Here is a 25259-nt window from a genome sequence, read left to right on the forward strand (position 1 = left end):
AGTCTGACCTCAAAGATGATTTTGATAGGGTGAAAAAAGATGATTTTGGGGTTTTTTAAAAGAAAAAGTCCTACTCCCATTGGTGTCACAGACTTCATCTGGGGTTTTTGCAGATCCCTGGCTTTAACATAAAATCCTCTGCCGCAGATTCCAATGAAACCTTCAGAAATTAATTCCCTTTCAACATGCCTCTTGTTTACTCCATGAATTCATCTGGTTTTGGGGTTGTTTTTTTATAATAGAGCTTTAATCTGAGCAAAACTAATTGACTTATTAAACTTTTGCAGATGGCTGATTCCTTACAGGGAATAAAAGCTCAGGTATTTTTTTTTAGGCAGATATTGCTGTCTCTGACCTACTTAAGGCCCAAATCCTATTTGAGCACTGGTGTCCTTCTGGTGGCACAACTGGTTATCAGGGTGGCAGCTAAGTTGAATATGCAAATGTTTGCAGAATTGGGGCTGAAATAGGGTGATGGATTTATGCCCTCAGTGCTTTCCTGACCCTTTTCTGGGGCAGGACCTGGCTCTATCGCAAAACCCTGATGGTGATAATGCCACAAGGAAATGGAACTCTGTCAGCAAGCAAGGGCAGCAGAGGCATGGATGGACAGAGAGAATCACTATTCCTGCCACACTATGCCACCCAGGATGTACTATAATTATTAAGGCCATGCTGGGAAATGAGGCCAGGACAACAGCAAGAGAGGAAACGCTGTTCTGCTGTCAAGGAACTGCTGGGAAACCAGGAGGGAGCTGCCTCGAGGAGCGGGGGGCAGTGAGAGGGGAAAGCGGGACACGGTGCAGTGTGGAGCCAGCCTCTCTCCCGCGGGAACGTTCCCAGTTGCTTTGCAGGCGCAGGGGGAGGCACTTTGTTTTATTCTCCTTTTTTATTTTTCTGGGCTTTGCCCCTCTTCCTTCCTGCCCCCAAATACAAGAATTGTTTAAACAGACACCCCCCAAAAAAATTGGCATTGGTTTTAAAAGTGGCGGACTGCCGGTGAGGGGGAGACAGCAGTGGTGCCGGGTGCGGGGCGGCTCCGCGGGGCGGTGCGGGGGGCGCGGGGCCCCGCCCGACTGCTCCGCCCGGCGTGCGCGGGGGCAGCGCCGCGCATCCCCGGCTGGCGGGCGGGCGGCTCCGCTCCGCACCGCTCCGCTCGGCTCCGCGGGGCTGCGGCGCCATGGAGGCGGTGGACCAGGTGCGGAGAGAGAGATGCGTGAGATGAGGGGACGCGGGGAGGGTTAGCGCGGAGCGGGCGCGGTGCTGACTCTCTCTTTGCCCACAGCTCGCCTCCGCGGGCACTTTCCGCGTGGTGAAGGAGCCGCTGGCCTTCCTCAGGGTGCTCGAGTGGGTGAGTCCCTGGGGTGCTGGGGCAGCACTTCGGCTGTGGGTGGGTTGGGATGAGGAGAGGGGCTTGTACCCAAAGTGCGCGCACGACGCTGCGCTCCGCGGAACAGGTGGGAGCCGGGCTGGGACGGCGGCCATGGGTACAGAGGGGCTGGGGACAAGGGGCACGGGGGGGCTGGGCGTGAGGAGCTGAGCCTCGGGACTCTCATCCTGCAGCGAGGTGGCCGCGGGGTGAGCTGGAGGCTTGGTTTGTTGCTGCCTACCTTACCCCCCCGACACCCCTCGCTGTGCTGGATGCGAACGATTATTTGTGTTGTGTTGTGGGTTTTTTTAAAACAAGGAGGAGAAAAAAATAAAAACGCTCATTATGCGTTTAGTAAACTTGTCTCTGGGCCGAGCGGGGAAGGAGGCAGATAATTGGTTTGCGGAGCAATGTCACTGTTTGTTGCTCTGATGCTCATTCGTAGTGAAGTCTGCAGGTCAAATGACATTCATCGCCAGTAGGTCTGCGGGAGGAGAGAGCCTCTCTGAACGGAAAGTTCAGAACATGTCATGGAGGATTAATCACATTCCCCTAACGCTGACTGGCTGGGGAATTATGTAAGCCGCGTATTTTGGGGGGCGCATACGCGTGCGGGTGCCTTTATCCACATGTTCGCACCCGCTGCGCGCAGACCGGCCGCAGGGGCTTGGCGAGAGGCTGTTTTAGCGTCCCGGGGCCAGCTGTTTGCCCTGGACCTAGTCCCTGCCTGCACTCAGCAGCTCTTCTCCTCCACGGAGTGCCTCGAAGCATCGAGTCCTGCTGAGCTGGGGGATGGGGGGGATGTGGCGGTGCCGTGGGCTTGGGACGAGGTGGCACGATAGCAGCATGATCTGCGTGTAAAGGATGGACGAGGTCCCGTGCGTTCCTCACTCAAAGGTCTGCGAACCTACCTGCTACTGCTACTCCTGCCTCAAGGAGACGTCAGGACATCCAGGCATTGAGACCCAGCCACCAGTCTGAGGGTGCTTCAACTATTCTGCAGTGCTCACCGTGGAGCAGAAGAATGGGGAGCAAAGCTATTTCCATGCCAAATAGCTGCTGGGAGCGTGGTCTCTTGGCTATCTGCCTAGTGAAGCTGTGCCTGGTGGTACTTGTGAAGCAAGGTCCTCCAGGAAAGGCTCTGGGCTGGTGGGCACAGGCTGTGCCCTTCGAGGAAACTACTCCTCTATGTGTATTGGCATCCTCGGGACAGCAAGCGGGAACTCTTTTTCTCTTGGCAGTTTCCTAGGTCTGTAACTTCTTCCAACAGCTGAATATAAAAGCTGCCTTTGTCATGGTTGGAAGCCCCATATAGAACTCTCCTGGCTGCTGTATCTGCACATGGCCTGGTTGTGTATATATATAACATGCACGTGTGGCTGGATGTAAACAGAGCTGGGCTGGCACAGCTGAGGTGTGTCAGTCCTTGGCAATATGAGAATGTGGGAGAAGAGTGCAGAGTGTTGTTAACATTTGAGATGGTCTGAGAAATTACTCTTTCCCCCTTTGACATGTATGTGTAAGTCAGCGCATTTTAGTGTATGGTATTTCAGAGCATGGAAGGTTTTTTTAGTATATATACTTGAAGAGGTTTTGTACTACCCAAATTCCAGCTCTGGCCACCTCATCTCATTGCTCCCATCTTCCTTCTCACCATGCTGTGTTCTCCACCTCTGTCTACCACCTCTCATCTCAATTAGGTGTCCATCCTCCTTCAGACTTCTTTTATCAGCTTAATCATAATTTTAAACTCAAAAGCAACCTCAAATGCTGCAGCTGATTTTGTGGCCACTTGCACAATCCCTGCCAGCCCTTGGTGCACTTGATCAGAACAGTCAAATTATGTTGCTAATTGCTGGCTATACAGCTGTTTCATTTCAGGTGTTAAATGATGTGTGAGGGACGGGGAGATGGGGGGGGGGGGGGGGGGGGGCAGGGTGTATGCAAAAAGTGCTGGTAATAGTGGAATTTATTACACCTGCTCTTGTTAATGCTGATGAGTTTTTGCAGACCTTTACAGTTATCACCTGTCAGGGGATGTGACCTGTGTCTTGTGGGTGATGTGGCAGCTGAATCATAACCCCCAGTTTTGTAGGGTTTTAAGGTTTGGGAAAGCAGTTGCAAGTAATTTTAATGTTGTCTTCTTTTGGCTTTATTTGTCATCTAAAAGAGAGGGGTTTGGAGAAGTTATTATTTTTATATTTTATTTTCTTAATGCATATTTCACAGAAAGCCAAGTTCTGGATTTCTAGTGTGAAAATCCAACAGATAGGACACAGGTGGGGAAAGCCCTTCCTGCAATCTGAGAAGGGGGAAAATGGCAATTCTGCCCTGTTGTTTGTATACTATAGCCCATACACTACTCATGGCACCTCCTGACACTTCTCACTAGAGTCCTAGGTCGCATCTGCAAAGAAATAAAGTTCATGGCCTGGCTGGAGACACAGCAGTTCTGGGGTGTTGGATGGTTCTTGGGCTCAGTGGAGGCTTTGTGGTGTTTCAGCACAGAGGGCAGAGGTATGGGGGTTCCTTAGAAAGACTGTTAGGGTGGAGATGGTATAGACTGAAAGTCTCCTCATCTGGTCCAGGCAGTCCAGCCTTGAAGTTGCACTCATATTTTAGGTGATTTGGGTAGACCCAGGCTCAGGGGTCAGCAAGTCTGTAGTAGTAAACTTCTTGTACCATGGTGTTGCTGAAATTTGCATGTTAAGGAGTGGAAATATTTGCATGTCTGGAGACAACTAAGGTGGTTGTAGTTTTCTCAGATGTGAAACTGTAACTGTTGCAAAATTTATCTATAGGAGTGCAAATTTCGGTGTACCTGTAGCCTGGCATAGACATGAGCCTTTGTCTTGAGACCCAGGGGCTTTATCTGACCTCCTTCAATCTGCTGCTTTGACTATCACCTAACACCCAGAGAGAAGATGCTGAGATAAGACTAATTCTTCTGAATATTCACAGCACTGTAATATGTTTTCATTTGTATTTCCCATGTACTTCGTGATATTATTTTCAGCCAAGAAATTGCATTTAGAAGCCATTAAGAGACAACATTGGCTCAGACCCAGGAAAGGTTAAGGGAAAGAAAAAAAAAACCCAACCAAACAACGATGACTTGTAACACTAAAGCAAGAGTTGCATATTTTGAACTCTACCTTGATAATAAGTTGTGTACTTAGAGCATGTGGATCTCACATCTGAGCTTGGAAAACAGCATGCAGCTGCACAAGATAGGCCCTGGGTGCTTCCAGCTTTGAGTCAACTTTTGCTTCATAGCATATGATGGGGGCAGGGAAAAGCTGTTTAAAAGCTGCATTTGTTCTTGCTCCTCTTTATTCCCTTGGCTGTAACTCCACAGATCTTTGTATGAGAAGAGGGTGTCCTTCTGAAGCTTATTTTTCACAATAATCTGCTGTGGCACTGCAACCAGTTGCAGTGTCACAAATACTATTACAACTTCACTTGAGAAATGACTCTTCTCTATGGGCACCTAGCAGTAATGAATGAGGAAAGATGAAAGAGAAGAAATATGTTAATTTGTCTCCCCATATTAATTTCAGTCCTGTGGATCTCAGGGTGTCTTAAGACTGCTTTTTCTGGGGTCTGCAAAAAGTGAGCAAGGCAAGAAGTGGCGGTCAGTTTGTTTTGTCATCTCTTCTCTGGAGGCCTACAAAAGCAAATCAGGTGAAAAGCAGGACTCTGCCCATCCAGTGTGATGTGTATACAAACCTCCTCATACAGTTAGGTGGTTACCTGTCAGAGGTTTGCAGTTACTTCTGGCTCAAATTTTGCAGAGATTTGCCACAAACAACTTGCCTTCTGCAGACCCAAAGCAACCTGACACGGGTCTAGTTTCAGTGTAAAATAACAGGAGTTGCAGTGCTGTCCATAACAGCTTTCTATGTAATCCTTGATAAATAGCAGAGATGCAGAAACTCCACTGGTTTGCAAGTTGAGAGGCACTGTGATTGCCTTGCTGATTATCTGTAGGTTTTTGTTTTCAAATACCATGCAACATGGTGGCTGTGTTACCAGCTAGCAGGCCTGTCCAGGCTGGTATGGGTACAGCAGACTGTGGGTATTTGGGGGCACAAAGGCCATACAAGTAGCTCTGTCTAAGCCAGTGCTGCTTGTATCAGGGTAGATGTAAGTCATTTGTGTTGCAGGACAAATCGTGAAGGTGCTGGGGTGTCTCTTGATAGGACAATGTGGAAGTGGGCATTAGGATGTTCAGTGAACCTGAATGTGTCTGAGGAGTTGTTTTAATTATTGCCTTTGTGCAGAAAAAAATACATTCCAGGTTGTGCATGACTGCAGATCATCACTGCTCGTGAGCATATCCACAGCATGTGTTCAAAGGTTTCAGAAGTAGCGCAGGGCATTTGGGCAACAAATCTTCATTTGTTTCTGGTGGAAACTGGACAATGCAATTGCAAGGTGGTTTGAAAGATCTTTGTGTACATGGACCAAACTAGTTTTGCTTTTCTTCCTTGCCATCGTGGTGTGATCATTTGGTGAGCCAGGAAAAAGGCCAGGCTGTTGCCAGCATGGCAAGTGTCAACCTTGCCTTGATTGTATAGATTCTGAAAGGGTTAGGGCCCCTTGCCTTGCAAGCAGATGTGTATTTGGAAGGCAAAGGGAATCTGAATCTTGAAGGACTGATAATAATTCTTGTCTTTTGTCCTCGTGCTGATTGCTCATCTGCCCATGGAGTGCTTTTGTTGGATTATATTTGCATGCATATGAATGGACATAAGTAGCTGCATGCTTTCAAGTATGCCCTAGAAAACACTAGACATCTTGAGGTGCTGAGAATAAAGGAAGAAAGAATTAAGAAGGTAATTCTTGTGTGAGGCACGTGTTAGTAGTAGTTTGCTCTGTATAGTGTGTTATGGGACTGAGATCTTTTACAGCTGCTTGAGAGTGTTCATCACATTTGGTTGTGTTTATTTGCTTTTTGGCTGCTGTCTACTCTGGCAAGGGCAGAGACTTTAGGTGGTGGCTGAAGCTGAGTGCTTCTCATGGATGCAAGGCTGGAAAAGTTGAGTATTTGATCTTTGATCTCATATTGAAAGAAAAGCCACAATAAAAATATTTCTGCTTGGTGATGTTCCTTATGCAATGCCAGGATTAGATGCTGCATTTAATGCTGGATCCATCCATCTCAATACATGAGATACACAAACACATCTAAAAAAGGGTTCTTTTAATTGCTGATTCTTGTGATGCTTGCCTTGGCATGTAGGTACTTTGCTGTTCTTGAAAACTTGCTCCCAGTTACTTAACCTCAAAGGTGTTTTATGTGTAGAGTCAGGTCAATAAAACATGTGCCAGTTAATGAAAAATAGTTAAATCCATTTCTATGGCATTTTAATATTAGAATGGTAATTACCATGTAACTAACCCTGCTCTGTAAGCTGTCATTAATTGGATGATTTCTTATAGGCAGCTTAGCATAATGCATGCAAAATACAGTGCAGCTCTGGACAGGCAAAAATTTCCACAGTGAAACAACAGAACACACCCAAGCCCTGAGAACAGACTTGATCCATCTTTGGTATTGGACCTAGGACTTCTGAACACATTTGGGCATTGGTAACCTGCAGGTGGGGAGCTCTGTTGGACAAGTTACTCTTATTAGGAAGAACTGGAAGGCAGATTTTGCTATTAGGCATCAAGCTCTGCTGTGTGTGATATGAAGGATCTGAAAAGTTTTTGTAGCCTTGCTGAATCCAGATGTGAAAGCCATATGCTACTGTCAGTGGGACTGGTATAAAAGGCAGCAGAAGCAGTTAACAGTGGCTGCATGGTATTTTACTTTGTGGCCTTAAAGTCTTAACTTCTGGGAGTCTTGTGATTCTGAAACCTTTGGCTTTGATAAACTACATGCTTTTAGATCAGAGCATCAGAGGAAGGATGGAAGCCCTAAAGACAGAAACCCCAGAATACAAGTGAAAGAACAGGAAGTCTGCCTTGTGATCCCTTGGTGTCCTGCATGCTGTTCACGTGCAACTTTATCTGTGTGCACATCTTGTTGGAAATGGAGAATTTCACTAATCTTGTGCCATCAAAACCATTGCTGTTAAAATGGCGTAAATGCTGGTACAGGCAAGGAAGGAAGGAGAAAAGGTCAGCAGTGCCTGACCACATTGCAAATAGATGTCATCTTTCACCTGAAAAGTGCCTTCCATTTTCCACTTAGGCTCCTGTTGTAACCATGGAAGAGTTAATTTTAAAAGGTCATCTAAAAATTCATTTAAATCCTTATGTTTTTTAAGCAGGCCTGAGTGGGACCTAGTACAAATGAGTTATGTGGGATTATCACACACAGTTGAGATGCAGGGCTCCAGAGCGAAGGGGTTTTGGAGTTATGTACTTCTGTGGAGATCTCTGGGTGAAACTGGTAAAATCAAGAAGGACTTGTAGACTGATTTGTAGATGAGCAAGTAGCCAAGACCATCACATCGATGAGCAGGAAGAAATATAGTCTGGTCCTTCTGATGTTCCTTCCATAGTCCAACAGAAGGGCAACAAGGCTGGTGAGAGGTCTCAAGCACAAGCCCTATGAGGAGAGGTTGAGGGAGCTGGGGCTGATTAGCCTGGAGAGGAGGAGGCTCAGGGGAGACCTTCTTGCTGTCTACAACTACCTGAAGGATGGTTGTAGCCAGGAGGGGGTTGGTCTCTTCTCCCAGGCACCCAGCACCAGAACAAGAGGACACAGTCTCAAGCTGTGCCAGGGGAAGTGTAGGCTTGAGGTGAGGAGAAAGTTCTTCACAGAGAGAGTTGTTAGCCATTGGAATGTGCTGCCCAGGGAGGTGGTGGAGTCACCATCCCTGGAGGTGTTCAAGAGGGGATTGGATGTGGCACTAGTCTAGTAGTCATGAGGTCCTGGGTGACAGGTTGGACTTGATGATCTTTGAGATCTTTTCCAACCTTGTTGATTCTATGATTCTTGATGGCAGAATATACTGGCACTATCCAAATGTGGATGTTCAAAGCATTAGGAATAGAAGATGAGGAGAGAGGCTCATTAATGCTAAATTTGATTATATATGCAAACCAGGTTTCTATGAAAAGAAGAACAAAAATGATCTGACTTTCAAACTAGTAAGAAGATTCCTGGAGATAGAGGGTTCTGCCATTAGACATACACAGTTAAAGTCTCCTTGACAATTTTCATGAGGGAATTGTTTCAGTCATCAGTCCTGTAAATCAGCATCTGCATAATTGGTGCCCCGGGTAAAAGCCCTGAGTGTTGACATCTCTGGATTTAAATGTTGCAGTCAGGGGAGGACAGGCTTGGAGGTGCTTATGATAAAGCTCTTTCATCATTTGGATCCTGTGGTCTCTGATGTAATCTGGATTCATAGCACTGCACGTGATCCCAAGAGGCAGGAATCCTCCTAGTCACTGGTTGAAGTCCCCATGCTGCTCTGAGAGAGAGGACCTCCTCCTGACACAGGAGAAAGGCAGAGGCAGAAAACAGGCAACACTGGAATCTGCACTGGGCTGCTGATGGGAGGCAATGCCACACCTCTGCAAGCAAAGCTTTTTTCCTTGGCACCAAATAAAAGTGGTGAAGGGGTGTTACAGCCCTGGGAAGTAGTGTGCAAAGAGCACTTGGCTGGCTGGCCAGCCCGGCACCTGGCCAAAGAGGGTCTTCATGGCTTTTGGAGGGGATCTGCAAAGTGTTGTAAAGAACATTATGGAAAGGAACATACAGTGTGGAGGTGCCGCTTCCAAGGTGTTTGTTCAATGTGGCATATGTGCTGCAAAGTGTGACATAGTTGCTAAGGTGACAGCTTGCTTGCTTTTTGGCAAAATAATACTGAATATAGACAAACTGTAAGCTTTTGCTTTGTTTAATTTGCACAGTGTTGTCTTCTGGCTGTTGTAGAGACTTCTTTGGCTTATCTTTGGAAGCAGAGATTTTTCCATTCAGAATACTTCACTCAGAGAAGTTGATCTTGGTCCCCATTCTTAAGGAAATCGTTCAATTGCCTAAAATCATGGAGAGGTTAAATAATTGTATGTACAGATTATGGCATTGAAAGGGTTTGGGAATGGAAATACTCTATGAGCAGCTTTTATATAAACAAAAATTATTAGGTGTTGCCTCAATATCAGCCTATGGGTGTAGGCACATCCATGAGTACACAGTCTGGAAGATTATTTTTTTTCTATGTAGTATTTGCATGCATTTGCAAACTGCCCAAATGTAAGCTGAAATTCATGGTGAGGTGAGAAGTCCTGAGCCTGTCTGGCTTAGAGGTTGGTTGTGGTGAGTGATACCTAGGCAGGGAGTCTGTCATCAGGCAGCTTGGTTGCTGCCATGGCTGAGTATTTTCATAATGCTGCTAGGATTAAATTGGTGTGGTCCCTCAAGACAGGGGGGTTCCAGCTGAACAGCTGGCTCTGGCATGAAACAATGTTATGGCCCTCAGTGTGGAGAGGAAGGCAACTTTCAGGCAGTGGGGCACGTGCGCCATCCAGACAAAATGGCCTGAGAAGGCTGAAGTCATGTGCTCATTGCCCTTTATTGTTTATCTTTCCCTTCTTTGTGATTTTCTAAAAGATAAATAAATGTGTTTCTTTGAAGAATTTGTTCTGCCTGTGCCTTTTCCAAAATGCATCTCGGGAGAAGGCGGTGCAAGAGAGAGAGCCTGTGGGAGCTGCTGAGCTAATGCTTTGGGGAGCAGAAAGTGCTGGAGCTTGGGATAAAGGTCAGGGAGGAGCTCTGTGGGGTCCTGTTCAGGAGAAGTGCTGGTGTAGATGCCCCAGCCCCAGTTTGATGGTGCCATCACAAGCCAGAGCTAGTGAGGGTATTTTCAGAGCAGTCAGAGATCATGATGCTTTTGCTGAGGGACTGGAGATACATCTTTGCTAAGACCCCAACAAGCATCCTAGGCTCTGAGATATACAAGCAGGAGGTAGTGTCCTGTTTCTTTGTGTTAAGGAAGAAAGGAAAAAACTGTGGAGCAGGAGAATATCAATAAAGCATTATACATTTTCAGATGAGAGGTGTACAGCCCCAGACCCAATGTCAGAATTGTCTGATTTGGCTGTCTTGCAAAACTACTGACCTGTCAACTTAATTTTTATTCCATGAGAAGTGTTAGAGCTTGCTGCAAACATCCTGACTGAATATTCACTAGAAGTGCTCAAGAACTTGAAGTATTGAGGATGAAATTCTGCTCAGAAATTCTCAGACAGAAATGCTACCTAACATCAAGATTATTGATACGTTAGGCAGTAATTCATGGCTACAGATCTTCTTTCAGAAAGAAGTTTTATTATTGTCTGTCCTGGTTTCCACTTTTCCTGAAGTTAATGCTCTGCCTTCCTGTGTTATTTCTCAGGTGATACAAATCCAAAGTATCTTTGGCTTGAAGCTCAAATCCTTTGGCACTTGCACTTTGTGCTCTTGTGTTGGAGCCCATGTTTAATAGGTCATTTGCTGATTTTCCTAATATTAGGTAAAAAGCCTCTGTGACACCTCAAATAATGCTATAGAAGTATCACAGTCTTACTTGCTAGGCTTCCAAAACCCAAACAGACAACTGGCTGCTTTGTTCAGCCTCCCTGTGGGCCATATTATGGCTAATGGCTGCCTTCAGCATCCAAATCAAAACACTCTAGGATGCCAGGAAATATCTTAGATATTTAACAAAAAAACTTGAGCCTTGCTTGAACTGTTTTCAGAATAATGTTCTCTCTGGCTGTGTGCAGGAATTATGCTCAAAGCAAGGCAAGTCGCCCATCTGAGTGCAAGTTTAAAACCATGCGGTTGCTTATCCTGGCTGTAAATCATGCAGGACCTGCTCTGCACATACCAAAACCCCCCACTGCTCTGCATCTGTGTTTTACCCCATTAAAAACAACTTTTATATGGGGAGAGCAGTGGCTGAACATGGCAAGGTCACAGCTTCTTGTTGGATCTGTAAGGGAGAATGATGCCCATGGTGGGGTATATTGTGCCCAGCTCAATAGGGTTAGGTCCAACACTGGAAATTGAATGCATGTATTGCAATAATTGTCCTTTGGAGTCGAGCAGCTTCTCCTAGTGCTTTTTGAGAGACTGTACTTGAAAGCCACAGCAAGTGTGGGATTCCCTCACTGCCAAATCCAGTGGCCAATAAATCTGGCAGAGCTCTCCTGATTGCCATCTCCAAGGGCAGTCAGCATGCTGGAATAGAATTAGGCCCTGGTTTGAAAGAACATGCCTGCCAAAAAAAAGCAAACAATGGATGCCTTCCTGTTTAATTTGAACATTTTAATTAAATTCTTTGCTGCTGTGTGCCTTTGATCTCAGCAAGCTGATATACAGAGTGTCTGCTGTTGTGTCTTAGCAGTGTTTTGTTCCAGTCCTTCATGCGAACACAAGGATGCATCTGAGTATGGATTGAAGTGCAAAAGCTGCACGCTGCCAAGTACTGAGCGCCTTGTAAACTGACTTTTCCAATTGGTGACCAAAGGCATGTGGACAGGGAGATTATTCATGAGTGTGGATCAGTAGAGCTTCCTTCAGAATGTATTCTTTCCCCATTTTTAATCTGCCTCGGTGAATGGTACCGCAAGAAGAGTTTCCTTGATGGAATTGCTCATTGAGAGGGTTGAGGCCAGGAGCTGAGATATAACTGCAAAACAGAATCCATTTCAAGTGGGATAATTATAAAGTTTGATCCCTCAGAGAGCAGAAGCAACACTGTATGATGTTGACTGGGCAGATATATTGATTAGTCCCTGCCAAGTGCCCAGTTTGAGAGCATTTGGCAGGCTGCTGGCTTTCTATGCAGTCATGCAAAATATGGGTATGAAGAAGCACACAGCTTAGCAGGTCCACCACAGCCCATAGCACTGCAACTTGCAAAGTAGGGTCAACACTTTTTGAGAGATTACATTTTTTTTCCTTATTTTCTTTGAAAAATATAAGAGAGTCTAAAATGAAGAAAATGGTAGGAATTTTTTTTATCTGATTTTTAAGACAGGTTGTGCATATTGATGTCGTAGTCTGTGCTTGTATTCATGGAATCAAAGAATACCAAGTTGGAGAGGACCCCTCAAGGATTCAACCTTTCTTGGGAAAACCATGGTCTAGATAAGATGACCCAGCATCCTGTCCAGCCAGGTCTCAAAAGTGTCTGGTGTTGAGGACTCCTACACTTCCCTGGGGGAATTATTCCAATGGCTGATTGCTCTTCTGAAAAATTTTCCTCCAGTGTCTGATTGAAATATCTCCAGAAGTTGTACCCATTACCCATCACCTTCTCCATGTGACTCCTGGTGAAAAGGGGCTCTCTTGTCTTCTATAGAGCCACCCTTTAAATACTGGAACACGATGATAAAGTGCCTTCTTTTCCGAAGGCTGAGCAAACTCAGTTCTCTCAGCCTTGCCTCATATGGCAGACACATTGTGTGCCTAGCCCTCTTTTGGTCAGACAGGGAGTTTTTCAGAGCTGCACATGAGGCTGCACCATCCATACAGCAGAGACCTGCCAGGCTGTGCTGGTGAACCTCCCTGTTTTGCTGGGCTGGCTCCATGGACTGTGTGCACTCCCGCTGCCACCGTTGCAGCCTATCACTGGTGGCAGGCAGCTCTGCAGAGAGGATGTCGGTTCCAGCACTAAATCTGTGCCTGTCCAGATTGTGAGGCCCTGGCAGGCAGCAGGAGCTGGCTTCGTGGCAGGCCGACATATGCGGGGGACACTGGCTGTGCCACGTGGCACAAAGCCTCCTCCTGCCTCTGCCCATGGTACTGTGCGTCCTGGTGAGTGCTGATGCCATGTAAATGAGCTTCTTGCCTGTGGCCTGATGGCACTCCCCACTTTGGGGACCAAAGGTTGTCACTGCTTTTCTTTTTTTCATCCCCTTTATCATGGTTTTTGTAGCAGAACAACAGCAACAGGAGACTGGGACAGGGCTTGGGTCTCGTGGCACAACTGATCCAGCACAGCTTGTGATGATAAGAAGTTAAATAAAGCTGCTTCTGCCATCATATAGGTCACCATGGCATCATTCAGTCATTTTTAAAAGTAATTTTCCATCCAGAGGAGGGCTACAAAAATTACCAGAGGGATGGAACTCCTCTGCTATGAGGACAGGCTGAGATATGTGGGGTTGTTTAGCCTAGAGTAGAGAGACCTAGGTGCAGCTTTTCAGAACCTAAAAAGGACCTGTGAAAAAGAAGGGGACAATCTTTTTTAGCAGGACAAGGGGTGATGGTTTAAACTAGAAGAGAGTATATTTAGACTAGATACAAGGAAGGCATTTCTCACAATGAGGGAGGTGAAATGCTGACTCAGATTGCTCAGGGAAGTGGTAGCAGCCCCATATCTGGAAATGTTCAAGGCCACGGTGGACAAGGCACTGAGCAACCTGCTCTAGATGAAGATGTCCTTGCTCATTGCAGAGGGGTTGGAGTAGATGACCTTTAAAGGTCCCTTTCAACCCAAAATGTTCTATGTACTCATTTGTGCTTGCCACCCATGGATGCGGTGTTGGTTGTTGATGCAGCTTTGGAGGATCTGACAGAGCTAATAAATGTATTTTGCACATCTTAGTCCCCCAAAAGTAGTGACTCAGCAATGATCAAACATCTCTCCTGGGACAAACAGTTCCCAGCAATTCCCAGCTTGCAATAAAGCCTGTGTGTCGTTGGGCTGCTTGGAGGCAGGGCTTGAGTACCCCACATCTGTATTACTTCTGCACAGAGAGATTGCTAAGCATGTCCTGGGTGTTAGGACAAGAGTACTCTTGCTTGGTTTAAAAGGAGATTATTTTTTTCTGGGGATTTTTACACTCCATCCCGTGATGCCTTTTGGGATGCATTCAGCTTTCTCTTCTGAATAGGGCTCCAGATGATGGAAATAAATTACCATAAATTAGAATAGATTGCACTCTTCAGCATCTCTACATCTGTCATTATGTTTCTTTAACAGTTCAGTTTAACATTTATACACACTCTGACAGCAGCTACTGGTGTGTATGCTATAAATATTGGCTTGGAGAAGACATTAATGGAGTTTAGGTAAACGTTTGATGCTGCTGAGATTCTGTTCCATATGGTGGTACGCAGGGAAATCGGATTCAATGTGCCACATATAGCACTCGTATTCCCTGTAGACTGGCCTCCTGGCATTTCATCAGCTTTCTGCCTTACCAAGGAAGCACAGGTGCCATCAAAGTGGAAAGTGAGCTCCTTGCAGTCTGTTTTTCACCACCTGTATAGTTCACGATGTTTGAAGCTGACGTGTAGAACATACAGATGGGAAGGGTTCAGGAAAAAGAGACGTCTTGAAGAGAAAGTGGTCAGGAATTAGGCAACAAGTTGTGGGAGCACTCTGATTTGAACATGTCAAGAAAACCCATGAGATTTTCTGGCCAAGGTGCCATTTTGTTAGCCAGTAACTGAGTAACAGGGCAAAAGATTTGTGTGTTGGTTGGTTGGTCGTGGCTGCTAAACTTACAATTTGTCACTCAACTCCTGATGAAACTGTCCATCAAAACCACACATGAGGAGCATGGCTTCAGTGTTTGAGGAGTCTGTCTTCTATCCCACTGACTTGTAGATGAGCAAGTAGCCAAGACCACCACATCAATGAGCAGGAAGAAATATATTCTGGTCCTTCTGGTGTTCCTTCCCTAGTTCAACAGAAGGGCAACAAGGCTGATGAGAGGTCTCTGTGACCATTTGAGGTCTCAACCCACTACAGTCTCAAGCACAAGCCCTATGAGGAGAGGTTGAGGGAGCTGGGGTTGTTTAGCCTGGAGAAGAGGAGGCTCAGGGGAGACCTTATTGCTTTCTACAACTACCTGAAGGGAGGTTGTAGACAGGTGGGAGTTGGTCTCTTCTTCCAGGCAAACAGTGGCAGCAGAAGAGGACAGAGTCTCAAGCTGTGCCAGGGGAAGTTTAAGCCCAAGGTGAGGAGAAAGTTCTTCACAGAAAGAGTAATTTGCCTTTGGAATGTGCTGCCCAGGGAGGTGGTGGAGCCACCATCCCTGGAGGTGTTCAAAAAAAGATTGGATGTGACACTTGGAGCCATGGTTTAGCTGTCATGAGGTGTTAGGTATTAGGTAATAGGTTGGACTTGATGATCTCTGAGGTCTTTTCCAACCTGGTTGATTCTATGATTCTAACACCACCTGACAACTAAAGCATGGCTCCAAGTGCCACATCCAGTCTTTTTTTGAACACCTCCAGGGATGGTGACTCCACCACCTCCCTGGGCAGCACATTCCAAAGGCAAATTACTCTTTCTGTGAAGAACTTTCTCCTCACCTTGGGCTTAAACTTCCCCTGGCACAGCTTGAGACTCTGTCCTCTTCTGCTGCCACTGTTTGCCTGGGAGAAGAGACCAACCCCCACCTGGCTACAGCCTCATAATAGATTGGACTTGATGATCTCTAAGGTCTTTTCCAACCTGATTGATTCTGTGATTCTGTAACAGAATTTGGATGCTTCCCACAAACAGGATTTTTTTTTGTTGTTGGGGTTTTTTGGGGGGTTATTTTGTTTATTTAGCTAATTGCCACTCCACAATTAGTCTAGCCTGATGATGTTGCTGTCTCATCTGCAGCATTTCTCTGATTTACCCCATTTTCAAGCTAGCAGGAGGGTAAGAAGCATGTTGTCTGTCTTGACACCACAGAGGGGCAGTTGGAGTGAAGCAGCCAGGCAGCCCAGCCTCTGTGCCTGATGTGGGGCCCTGGGAAACATTTGCCTTGTGCTGCCCCAGGGCACATCTGCCACAGAGAGGTGCATGGCTGCTTGTTTGCCCCTGTGTAATGCAATGTAAGTAATGAAGTAACCGTAATGTACAAACTGGCTCAAAGCAGGACAATCTGAAGAGAAAGTGCTCTTCACACTGTATTGCTAAAGGTCTTTATGATGCCAGTGAATTAAAAATCTGAGAAGGAAAAAACCCTCCAGTGCTGTAAGTTTAAGATGCATCTTTTAAAAGCTGCTGGTGGGGAAGGGAAGAGATAACTTATCTGAATGGGAATGGATTTAAGCTCTCTATCTTGTACAGTTCTGGGTTACTGCAAGGAAAACTGTATTCCATGTCTCTTGAAGAGCTGCAGTGCAGACTGAATGGGTCTCTGTGATAATGTTACCCCTTTTGATCTAAGTTGTTAGCCAACTTTTCAGACCTTTTCAGGTTAATTCTTTCATAATAGTTAAGTCGCTTCAGATGTTTTGGTGCTGCACTTGTGGTTATTCACACTGGTAGTAAGGATGAGTCTGGTGCAGTCCTGCATCCGGTGATGGACTCTGTGTTCACAGCCTCATTCCCCCTGGCTGCCCTCTCTCTTCTATTTTTTTTTCCAGATTTGATTGTTTTTCAGATTGCTCCTGTGGTTATTCTGCCTTGACTTTCCTCTTCTTTCTGGCTTCTGCAGAAAAAAAAATAGTTCTGCAAGACCAATAGCAAAATCCTTCTGCCCAGAGCAAAATCTTGCCTGTGATTTTCCTTTGAACAGCTAGTTGCGTGCTTCTGAGCTTGAGGCTGGCATTTATGCCTCTTGAATGATGCTTTAAAGGAACTAAACTGTATTTAAAGAAAGGCAGCATTTACATTTGCCTGATGTTAAAGACGGTTTAGCCCGGCCATCAAGATTTGCTGGTGAGCCTTGCTCCAGCAAGGAGCCCTTCTGCCTTCTCCAAGCTGAAAGAGAAGCTGGACTCCAGGGAGCCGTTTCAAAGCACTGAAATTATTTTATCATTATTTGTTGTGTTTATTTTCTGCCTCTTTTGGCTCTTTGAGGTCACAGTATCACAGTATCACTTAGGTTGGAAAGGACCTCGAGGATCATCGAGTCCAACCTATCAACACAGACCCCCATGACTAGACCATGGCACCAAGTGCCACGTCCAATCTCCCCTTGACCGCCTCCAGGGTCGATGACTCCACCACCTCCCTGGGCAACCCGTTCCAATGCCGAATGACTCGCTCGGTGAAGAACTTCCTCCTCACCTTGAGTCTAAACCTCCCCTGGCGCAGCTTGAGACTGTGTCCCCTTGTTCTGGTGCTGGTTGCCTGGGAGAAGAGGCCAACACCTTCCTGGCTACAACCACTTTTCAGGTAGTTGTAGAGGGCAATGAGGTCTGGACACTTCAGACCTGAACACTCCAGGTGCAGCCCCTACCATGTGGCTGCGACAGGCTTGGGTTTCTCTGTGATGCCCTCATGGCGAATTTGAGAAGGGATCTGCAGTGGGAGGAACTTCATGTAAACAATCTACATTGGATCACTTGCCATGAGGCTATATCTCCTTAAGTTATTTACTGAATTGGAGGGTGTTTTGTTTTTATTAATTTAGCTCTCATCTAGACTGTAAAGGTACTCTTGGGGGGAGGGGAGAGAAAGGGGCCCTTATTCTGGGTGGGTTTTTTTCTGTTTCTTTTCAAATATACAAGATATTCTCATAGGAGATGTGTCTATGTATTTCTTTTCCATTAAACCAGTCAGGTTTTAGCTTTCACATATGACTGAAATTTATAAATCCCAAAACTATTTCTTAGTAAACCTGGAGATGATCCATTCTCAGTTCCTACTCTCACCTGTACCTGGCTGAAAGGCGCCTTGGGGTAAGATGGCAGGCGAGTCACACTTTCTGCACTCCAGTCAGTGCTGGATCTCAGGGTTTAAAAATATCACAAGTGAAAAACATGGCTGTGAGTCATACAGAAAGCACCCTTCATTTCTAAGGGAATATAAATATCAGAAAATAACACATTCTTCAGATATTTCCTCCTTCTGAGAGGTAGCCACATCTAAGATTTCTGTTTGAAGTGTTCAGTCACGAACAAAACAGCAGACCCCTGCTGTCAAAGTGACCACTAGATACAGGGGGTGCCTATTAAATGTTAACAGCTAATACTGTGCCAGAGCAGCATCAGTCATGAAGATCTGAGTGAGCTTTGCGTGAAGGGAAAAGGTGCAGGAGACTCAAGATACTCCAGAGATCACAGTCTGCAATAAATGCTTCATGTCTGGAAAGTTTGATGCTCACTTTGGACCTAAGTGCTCTAGCCCATGTGGAGTCATATCCCAGGACAGCATATCTGCATGCTTTTGGGGAAGTGAGCTTGATATTTTTGGTCATCAAATTTGCCTCTCAGCAGGTGGGAGATGGTGATTTTTGTGTCAGCTGGGCTTAGTGGTATTTTTGAAGCAAACGTGTTAAAATGCATCTGCATTTCCCTGTGTTTTTACAAGATTAATATTTTAAAAGCCATTCAATCAAAAATTGCTGAAAATTATTTAAATCTGAGACATGCTGGAGAGATCAGAGAACTCTTATCAGCTGCTAAATTAGTAATGTTGAATTAGACATGAGCAAATCCTTTTCAATTTAAGTGGTTTTTCTCAGAACTTTTTACGTGTTTAATATCTTCATTCATCCTTCTGATAATTGTTCCAGTTTCAGCTCTCCCTGAGTATCCATGCAGATAGGCACAGTTCAGGCCTTGATCCATTCAAGCAAGCTGTGCATCCCTGAGGACCATCAGGGAGCTCCAAACCCACTTGTCTCTAGGTTATGGTTTTTTTCCTGTGGATGTAGGGCAATGACTGAGCTCTTCATGGATAATTTCATACTTGTATTTGAAAAACCTGGTGATGCTGCTGTCTGAAAGAATGGAGATCATGAGTGCTCTTCAGTGCAGATACTTCAGCATTAGCTTTCAAGAATCTTCAACTTGCAAATTTGAACTAGAAATAACATTTGCATCTTATTTAGCAAGCATGCTACAGTGTGGCTCTTTGAGGAGAATTACAAATATTGCTTTCTCTTCATAACTCTTGGAGCAGATCAGCCTCTCTCCAGTCCCACCTTGATAACAAACTACTGTGAGAGCTTAGCAGTGCTATGTGTGTTCTGATTGTACCAGATGGATCTCATTTGTGTTGCTGTTCATAGTCATGATAGGCAGCAAATGGAGTGAAGCCTGAGGCAGCACTTTGCAGCCTGAAGTTGGTGCCTGATGAATTACAGAGATAAATAAGGCGAGTGTCTGCCTTTGCTTTTCCCTTTGAGTGTTAGGTGTTTGAAGAGACAATGTGGAAGGAGCTTTCAAATATTTCCTTGAAGTTGTCTTAATTATTTCATTATAATGGTAAGGAACAAAGCAGAAGAATCAATACGCCTAATTATTACATCTAAATGCAAGAGAAATTAGCCAGTGAACTCTCCCTTCTCTGGGGAGGATTAATCTTCCTATGCTCTATTTCAAATGTCTTCCAGAAAAATGAAAGGCTTATCACCTAGGAAACACGCGGTCCTAATCGCCCAGGTCTGGCACTTGGATTTGCAGATGGTGAGGGGACTCTTAGTTGGTCTTCTGAAGCACAAAATTAAATTGTTTTGCTTGTGTTTAACCATTGTAGTTGGGGCTTCCTAGCTGGGAGATTTGAATGACAAACGCTAGTGTGCCATGCACTATGAGTCATCCAGATACGCCTTGGCCAGCTCTGCATGAGCTGCTTGACCTACTCAACACCAAACAGTGTTGTGAGGAGAGTAGAATAGAATAATTAACTGTGTTGGAAAAGACCTTTGAGATCATTGAGTCCAACCTATCATCCAACACCACCCAATCAACTAAACCATGCAACCAAGCACCCTATCAAGTCTCCTCCTGAACACCTCCAGCGATGGTGACCCCATTACCTCCTCGGGCAGCCCATTCCAATGGCCAATCACTCTCTCTGTGTAAAACTTCCTCCTAACCTCCAGCCTAAACTTCCCCTGGCACAGCCTGAGACTGTGTCCTCTTGTTCTGGTGCTGGTTGCCTGTGAGAAGAGACCATCATCTGCCTGTCTACAACCCCCCTTCCGGTAGTTGTAGAGAGCAATAAGGTATCCTCTGAGCCTCCTCTTCTCCAGGCTAAGCAACTCCAGCTCCCTCAGCCTCTCCTCGTAGAGCTTGTGCTCCAAACCCCTCCAGCTTTGTTGCCCTTCTCTGGACATGTTCCAGTAAGTCAACATCTCTCTGAAACTGAGTGGCCCAGAACTGGACACAGTACTCAAGGTGATGGATTGGATCCTGATGTGATGTTGTCAACAGGGCAGTGCTAACGAGCTCAACTTCTCAGCAGTGAGGTGTTGTATCGATGCACCTATGATGCTCTCAGAGCCATCTCATTTACGTTTGCATGGTACAATACATGCCCCCCAATTTTTTATTGATAGCTATGTGAGACTACAAGAAGATACCATTTTGCTGTGTCCTGATGGTCAACAGCCGCAAGATGCTTAGTGGTGATCCTGCTGGAACTTCATTCTTGATGTAGTCACTGAATGGAAATGGCCAAAATATTTCATGCTTCCTATGTTTAGTATGGCCATAAATTGTGGTCACAGCTCCAAACTGTTGATTGGCACCAACCCAATGATATCTCATGATATTTTCTACTAGGTTGATTACAACAATTTCAAGCTGTGGCACAGATGTAGGATGCTTTCAAGTGAAGTGTTAAATGAATAAATTCATCCTTACATAAAATGTGTTTAACCTCCACCCCCCCATAAGGTCTGATCTTCTTTAGATCTCGTCATTTGTTGTCATGGTGTCATCCTGGTGGAAATCTGAGGCTGGAATTATGAAGGTATGCTTTCCCAGAATATTACCCACATTTTTTGCAGAGGCAGATCATGTCCTAGAAGAGATGGGTTAGGTTTATTCCTTTTCTGCAACCCCATCTCCGTGTAAAGAAGACTCAGCAGCTAAAACATGAAGTCTAAATAAAATGGGGGGGAAGGGCCATTTCTTTGCATAACACTGAGGAAATCAGCCTTGCAATTCACAAACAGAGATGACAGCTCGCTGTAGGGAAAACTTCAGTCCATCATTATTTTGCATTTTGGGGTTGCATTACTCGTGGCATTTTATTAATTAGCTTCTACTTTGCACTCTCTTTTTTAAAGCAAAATATTTCAACTCATTATGTATCACCCTTGTACCTTTCTTCCTGCTCAAATTACTCTTTGCATCATGGTCAGTTCCCATCTTTCCTGGCTGTCGAGTTGATTAGCGCGGTGATGCTGACTGGAGGGCATGGGATGGGCTACTGATGCACCACCTGATTATGTGGTCATGGAAACCCCTGGAGGTAAGACCTCCGTTATCAAAATAAATTGAGATTTTTCTGCCAACTAATGGCTGGCGAAGCTCGTGCTAATGCTAGATTCTGCTGGATGATGCACTATGGAAGCCAATTAGCCGTTGCTGATAAGCTGGGCTTTGATTAAGCTTCTCCAGGCTTTCTCATCACCAGAAACATGTATTACTCATTGCACATGCAAATGGTTTTGCAGTGTGTAATTATGACATTTTCTAAAGGAGCGACCTATTTTAAACAGGGCTTTTGTTTCACTCTTATTCCTCCGGTGTGCTTACCAACCCAGTCACACAGCCTAATTCAGCAAACATAATTGACTGGTTTTAGGAGTTAAAATATCCTCTTGTTGAATGCTTTATGCTTCAAATGCTGAATATAATGAAGACCACTGCGGTGGGTGTGCCAGCTCTCTGTGGCCGCTCAGCTAGCTGTGCCCTCTGCAGTGAGCCTTTGGCAAGGCTGTGATCTGCAGCCCGAGCCAATTGAAAACTGATCTTGTCCCAGTAGTGCTGAGAACAAACTCTTCCTGTAGCCATAGGCAGGGATAACTTATCCTGCTGAACGTGCAGCTTTTTGCACTTGATGGGAATTCACTTATTGATCCAATTATCCCTGGGCCTGTTTACAGGGTGATCGTGGGTGAAAAAATGTGATTAAAATTGATTATGGCTGTGTATGTGCTCTCTTTAATCTTTGACACTTGGGACATGGGTATTATGGCATGCCTTCTGTAGCTGATAATGGATTGTGAAGAGCATCAAGGCTTTAATGTATTTTCACACTCCTTAGGGATACATTTTCTGTGTTACACTCTCATGTGTCCTGTTGTTAACTGACAGTTTCACATTTCTTACCCCATCATAGACACTATGATAGCTTTAGTCACTTTATCTTAGAGATTGTGAGTTCATATATCTGTATCCATATGATGATGCTTTAGGAAAGAGCCCAGGAAACGGACACTTTGTTTCCAGGTATAACTCATCATTATAGCCCTCGAGCATGGCAAAGGCATTCCTATAGCTAGATGCATACATTTCCTATGTGTGGTGCCTTTTGTTCCTTGCATGCCTAATAACATGGAAATCAGTTTTGCTACTCAGAGTTATTTACAGTGTCACATTGATGGGATCTAAGTTTGGCATAGTTAGCATTTTCTGATTGAAACGTCTTGCAAAATTCTCAAATCAGAGCAGCAGAAGGGAAAACAGAAATGGGCAGTGGAATGTCCCAGCTGCACTTCTCTATTTGGTCTCTCACCTCCTCTGATGTGGCTGTAGAGTTAGAGGTGAGGAATGGCAGGGACAGAGCTGCTCTGTCTGCTGGGCCCATGTGCACCACCTTGAACACTTTCTCCCCCAGGCTTCCAGTGCTGCACCAACACCTGGGGTAGGAGTAATGCTCTAGAAGTGGTTGTCCCTGGGTTCCAAATCTACTGCTGCCACAGAGTCCAGCAGCATTAGTGTCTTGAGTCTTCAGCAAAAGGTTGGGTTTTGTTATTTTTGTTTTGCTTTTTGGAAGCAAGGGTTTGTTCCCTGCAGAAAACTATAGTTTCATAGTTTCATTCAGGGTTGGAAGGGACCACAAGGATCATCTAGTTCCAACCCCCCTGCCACGGGCAGGGACACCCCACACTAGATCAGGCTGGACAGAGCCTCATCCAGCCTGCTCTGAAACACCCCCAGGGACGGGGCCTCGACCACCTCCCTGGACAACCCATTCCAGGGTCTCACCACTCTCATGGTGAAGAACCTCCTCCTCACATCTAGCCTGAATCTCCCCACCTCCAGCTTCATTCCATTCCCCCTAGTCCTATCACTACCTGAGATCTTGAGAAGTCCTTCCCCAGCCTTCCTGTAGGCCCCCTTCAGATACTGGTCAAGAGTAATTGTGTGGTCGTGGCTCTGAGCCACCTGATCCAGTTAAAGATATCCCTGCTTACTGCAGGACTAGATGACCTTTAAAGGTCTCTTCAAACCAAAACAGTCTATGATTCTGTAAGTTCCAGTCCTGGAGGAGTAATCTTGTGTTTCACACCAGTTTTGTCCCTTTTATAGGTGATGATGGATGACTTCAGCTTCGCATACCTTAGTGCTGGGGCTGATGGGCTCCAGAAATGCTTGTTATGAAATTATACACAGAGCATGGACAACCTCCACAAGCTTTGCTTTCCCAGCCTGTGCCCTCTACTAAGATGTCGTTCTCTGCTAATCCCATGGATGCTCCCAGGGCTTCAGCTAATGACCACAGAGCAAGCTCTACTTGTTCTGAAGTCACATGTCTGCCCTCTTCCCAATTAGCAGGTTTCAAGTGCCTCACTGGACATTTGACTGAACACTTCTGTTTTATTGCCTTTGCCAGCTTTCATGCATGTATGTGGGCTCTAGAGAGACCCACAGTTGCCTTTATTTAAATTTTGCTAAAGAAAGCTTCCAGGATTGATGTTTGAGTGTGACTATCTGAGTTACAATTTAAACTCTGCATCATTTATGCTTCAAAAGATTAATTTCTGTATTTGTTTTCTTAATATATGAAATCTTAAGAGTTGTAATTCTTTCCCATTCTATCAATAGCAACTGCAAACTTGAGCATATGCTGCAAAAGGCGCAGAGGCAAAGTACTCAGTGAGAGAACACAAGTGCCTTTTCCATCTGAGGAAAATCAGCAAAAAAGGAGACAACTTCCAGCAAACTGTGGCTTCCGATCCACAAGCTGATAAAATCTGCGTATTAGTCACAAGTTCTTTTTCCAGAGTTCCACTTCGTTCTCTTTTCTTAATTAAAGATGCTGAAATTCTCTTGCAGTGCCTGTTTCATAACTGGTGCACTTGGTTAGATGGGGGAAAGAGACAAACTTAAAATTATTACCACAACCGTTGTTATAGCTCGAATAGAATAGAATTAACCAGGTTGGAAAAGACCTTTGAGATCATTGAGTCAAATCATCCAACACTATCTAATCAACTAAACCATGGCACCAAGCACCCCTTCCAGTCTCTTCCTAAGCACCTCCAGTGATGGTGACTCCATCACCACCCCGGGCAGCACATTCCAATGGCCAATCTCTCTTTCCGTGAAGAATTTCTTCCTAACATCCAGCCTAAACCTCCCCTGGTGCAGCTTGAGACTGTGTCCTCTTGTTCTGGTGCTGGTTGCCTGGGAGAAGAGACCACTCTCCACCTGGCTACAACCTTCTTTCAGGTAGTTGTAGACAGCAATAAGGTCTCCTCTGAGCCTCCTCTTCTCCAGGCTAAGCAACCCCAGCTCCCTCAGCCTCTCCTCATAGGGCTTGTGCTCCAAACCCCTCCCCAGCTTTGTTGCCCTTCTCTGGAGTCGTTCCAGCAAGTCAACATCTTTCCTAAACTGAGGGATGCAGAACTGGACACAGTACTCAAGGTGATGGATTGGATCCTGATGTGATATTGTCAACGGGGCAGTGCTAACAAGCTCAGCTTCTCAGCAGTGAGGTGCTGTATCGATGCACCTATGATGCTTTCAGAGCCATCACATTTACGTTTACATGGTACAATACATGCCCCACCGCCCCCGTTTTTTTTTATTGATAGCTATGTGAGACTACAAGAAGATACTCAATGTCATTCTTGTAGCAAGAGGCCCAAAACTGGGCACAGTATTTGAGGTGGGGCCTCACCAGTGCAGAGCACAGGGACATGATTTTTTTTTTCATCTCAACCTCCAGAGGTGCCAAAGTGGTTTTTATTCAGGAGTAAATCTGAGGAAGAGGTGCATTCTTTTACTGGCACCACA

The 25259-nt window shown here is 45.4% G+C and overlaps 1 protein-coding gene across 1 annotated transcript in view; it reads left to right on the forward strand.

Annotated features, from left to right (window-relative positions):
- Positions 1–1094: 1094 nt before the first annotated feature.
- Positions 1095–25259, forward strand: part of SYNPR (synaptoporin) — a 120256-nt gene continuing 96091 nt past the window's right edge. The window contains exons 1-2 of the mRNA XM_068154262.1: positions 1095–1198; positions 1286–1351. Coding sequence (XP_068010363.1) covers positions 1181–1198; positions 1286–1351 — 84 coding nt within the window. The 5' untranslated portion in view covers positions 1095–1180. The remainder of the gene's footprint in view (positions 1199–1285; positions 1352–25259) is intronic.

The sequence above is a fragment of the Melanerpes formicivorus genome, unplaced genomic scaffold, assembly GCF_026170545.1.
Source record: "Melanerpes formicivorus ecotype bairdi unplaced genomic scaffold, bMelFor1.0.p_v2 SCAF_28, whole genome shotgun sequence".
NCBI classification, from domain to species: domain Eukaryota; kingdom Metazoa; phylum Chordata; class Aves; order Piciformes; family Picidae; genus Melanerpes; species Melanerpes formicivorus.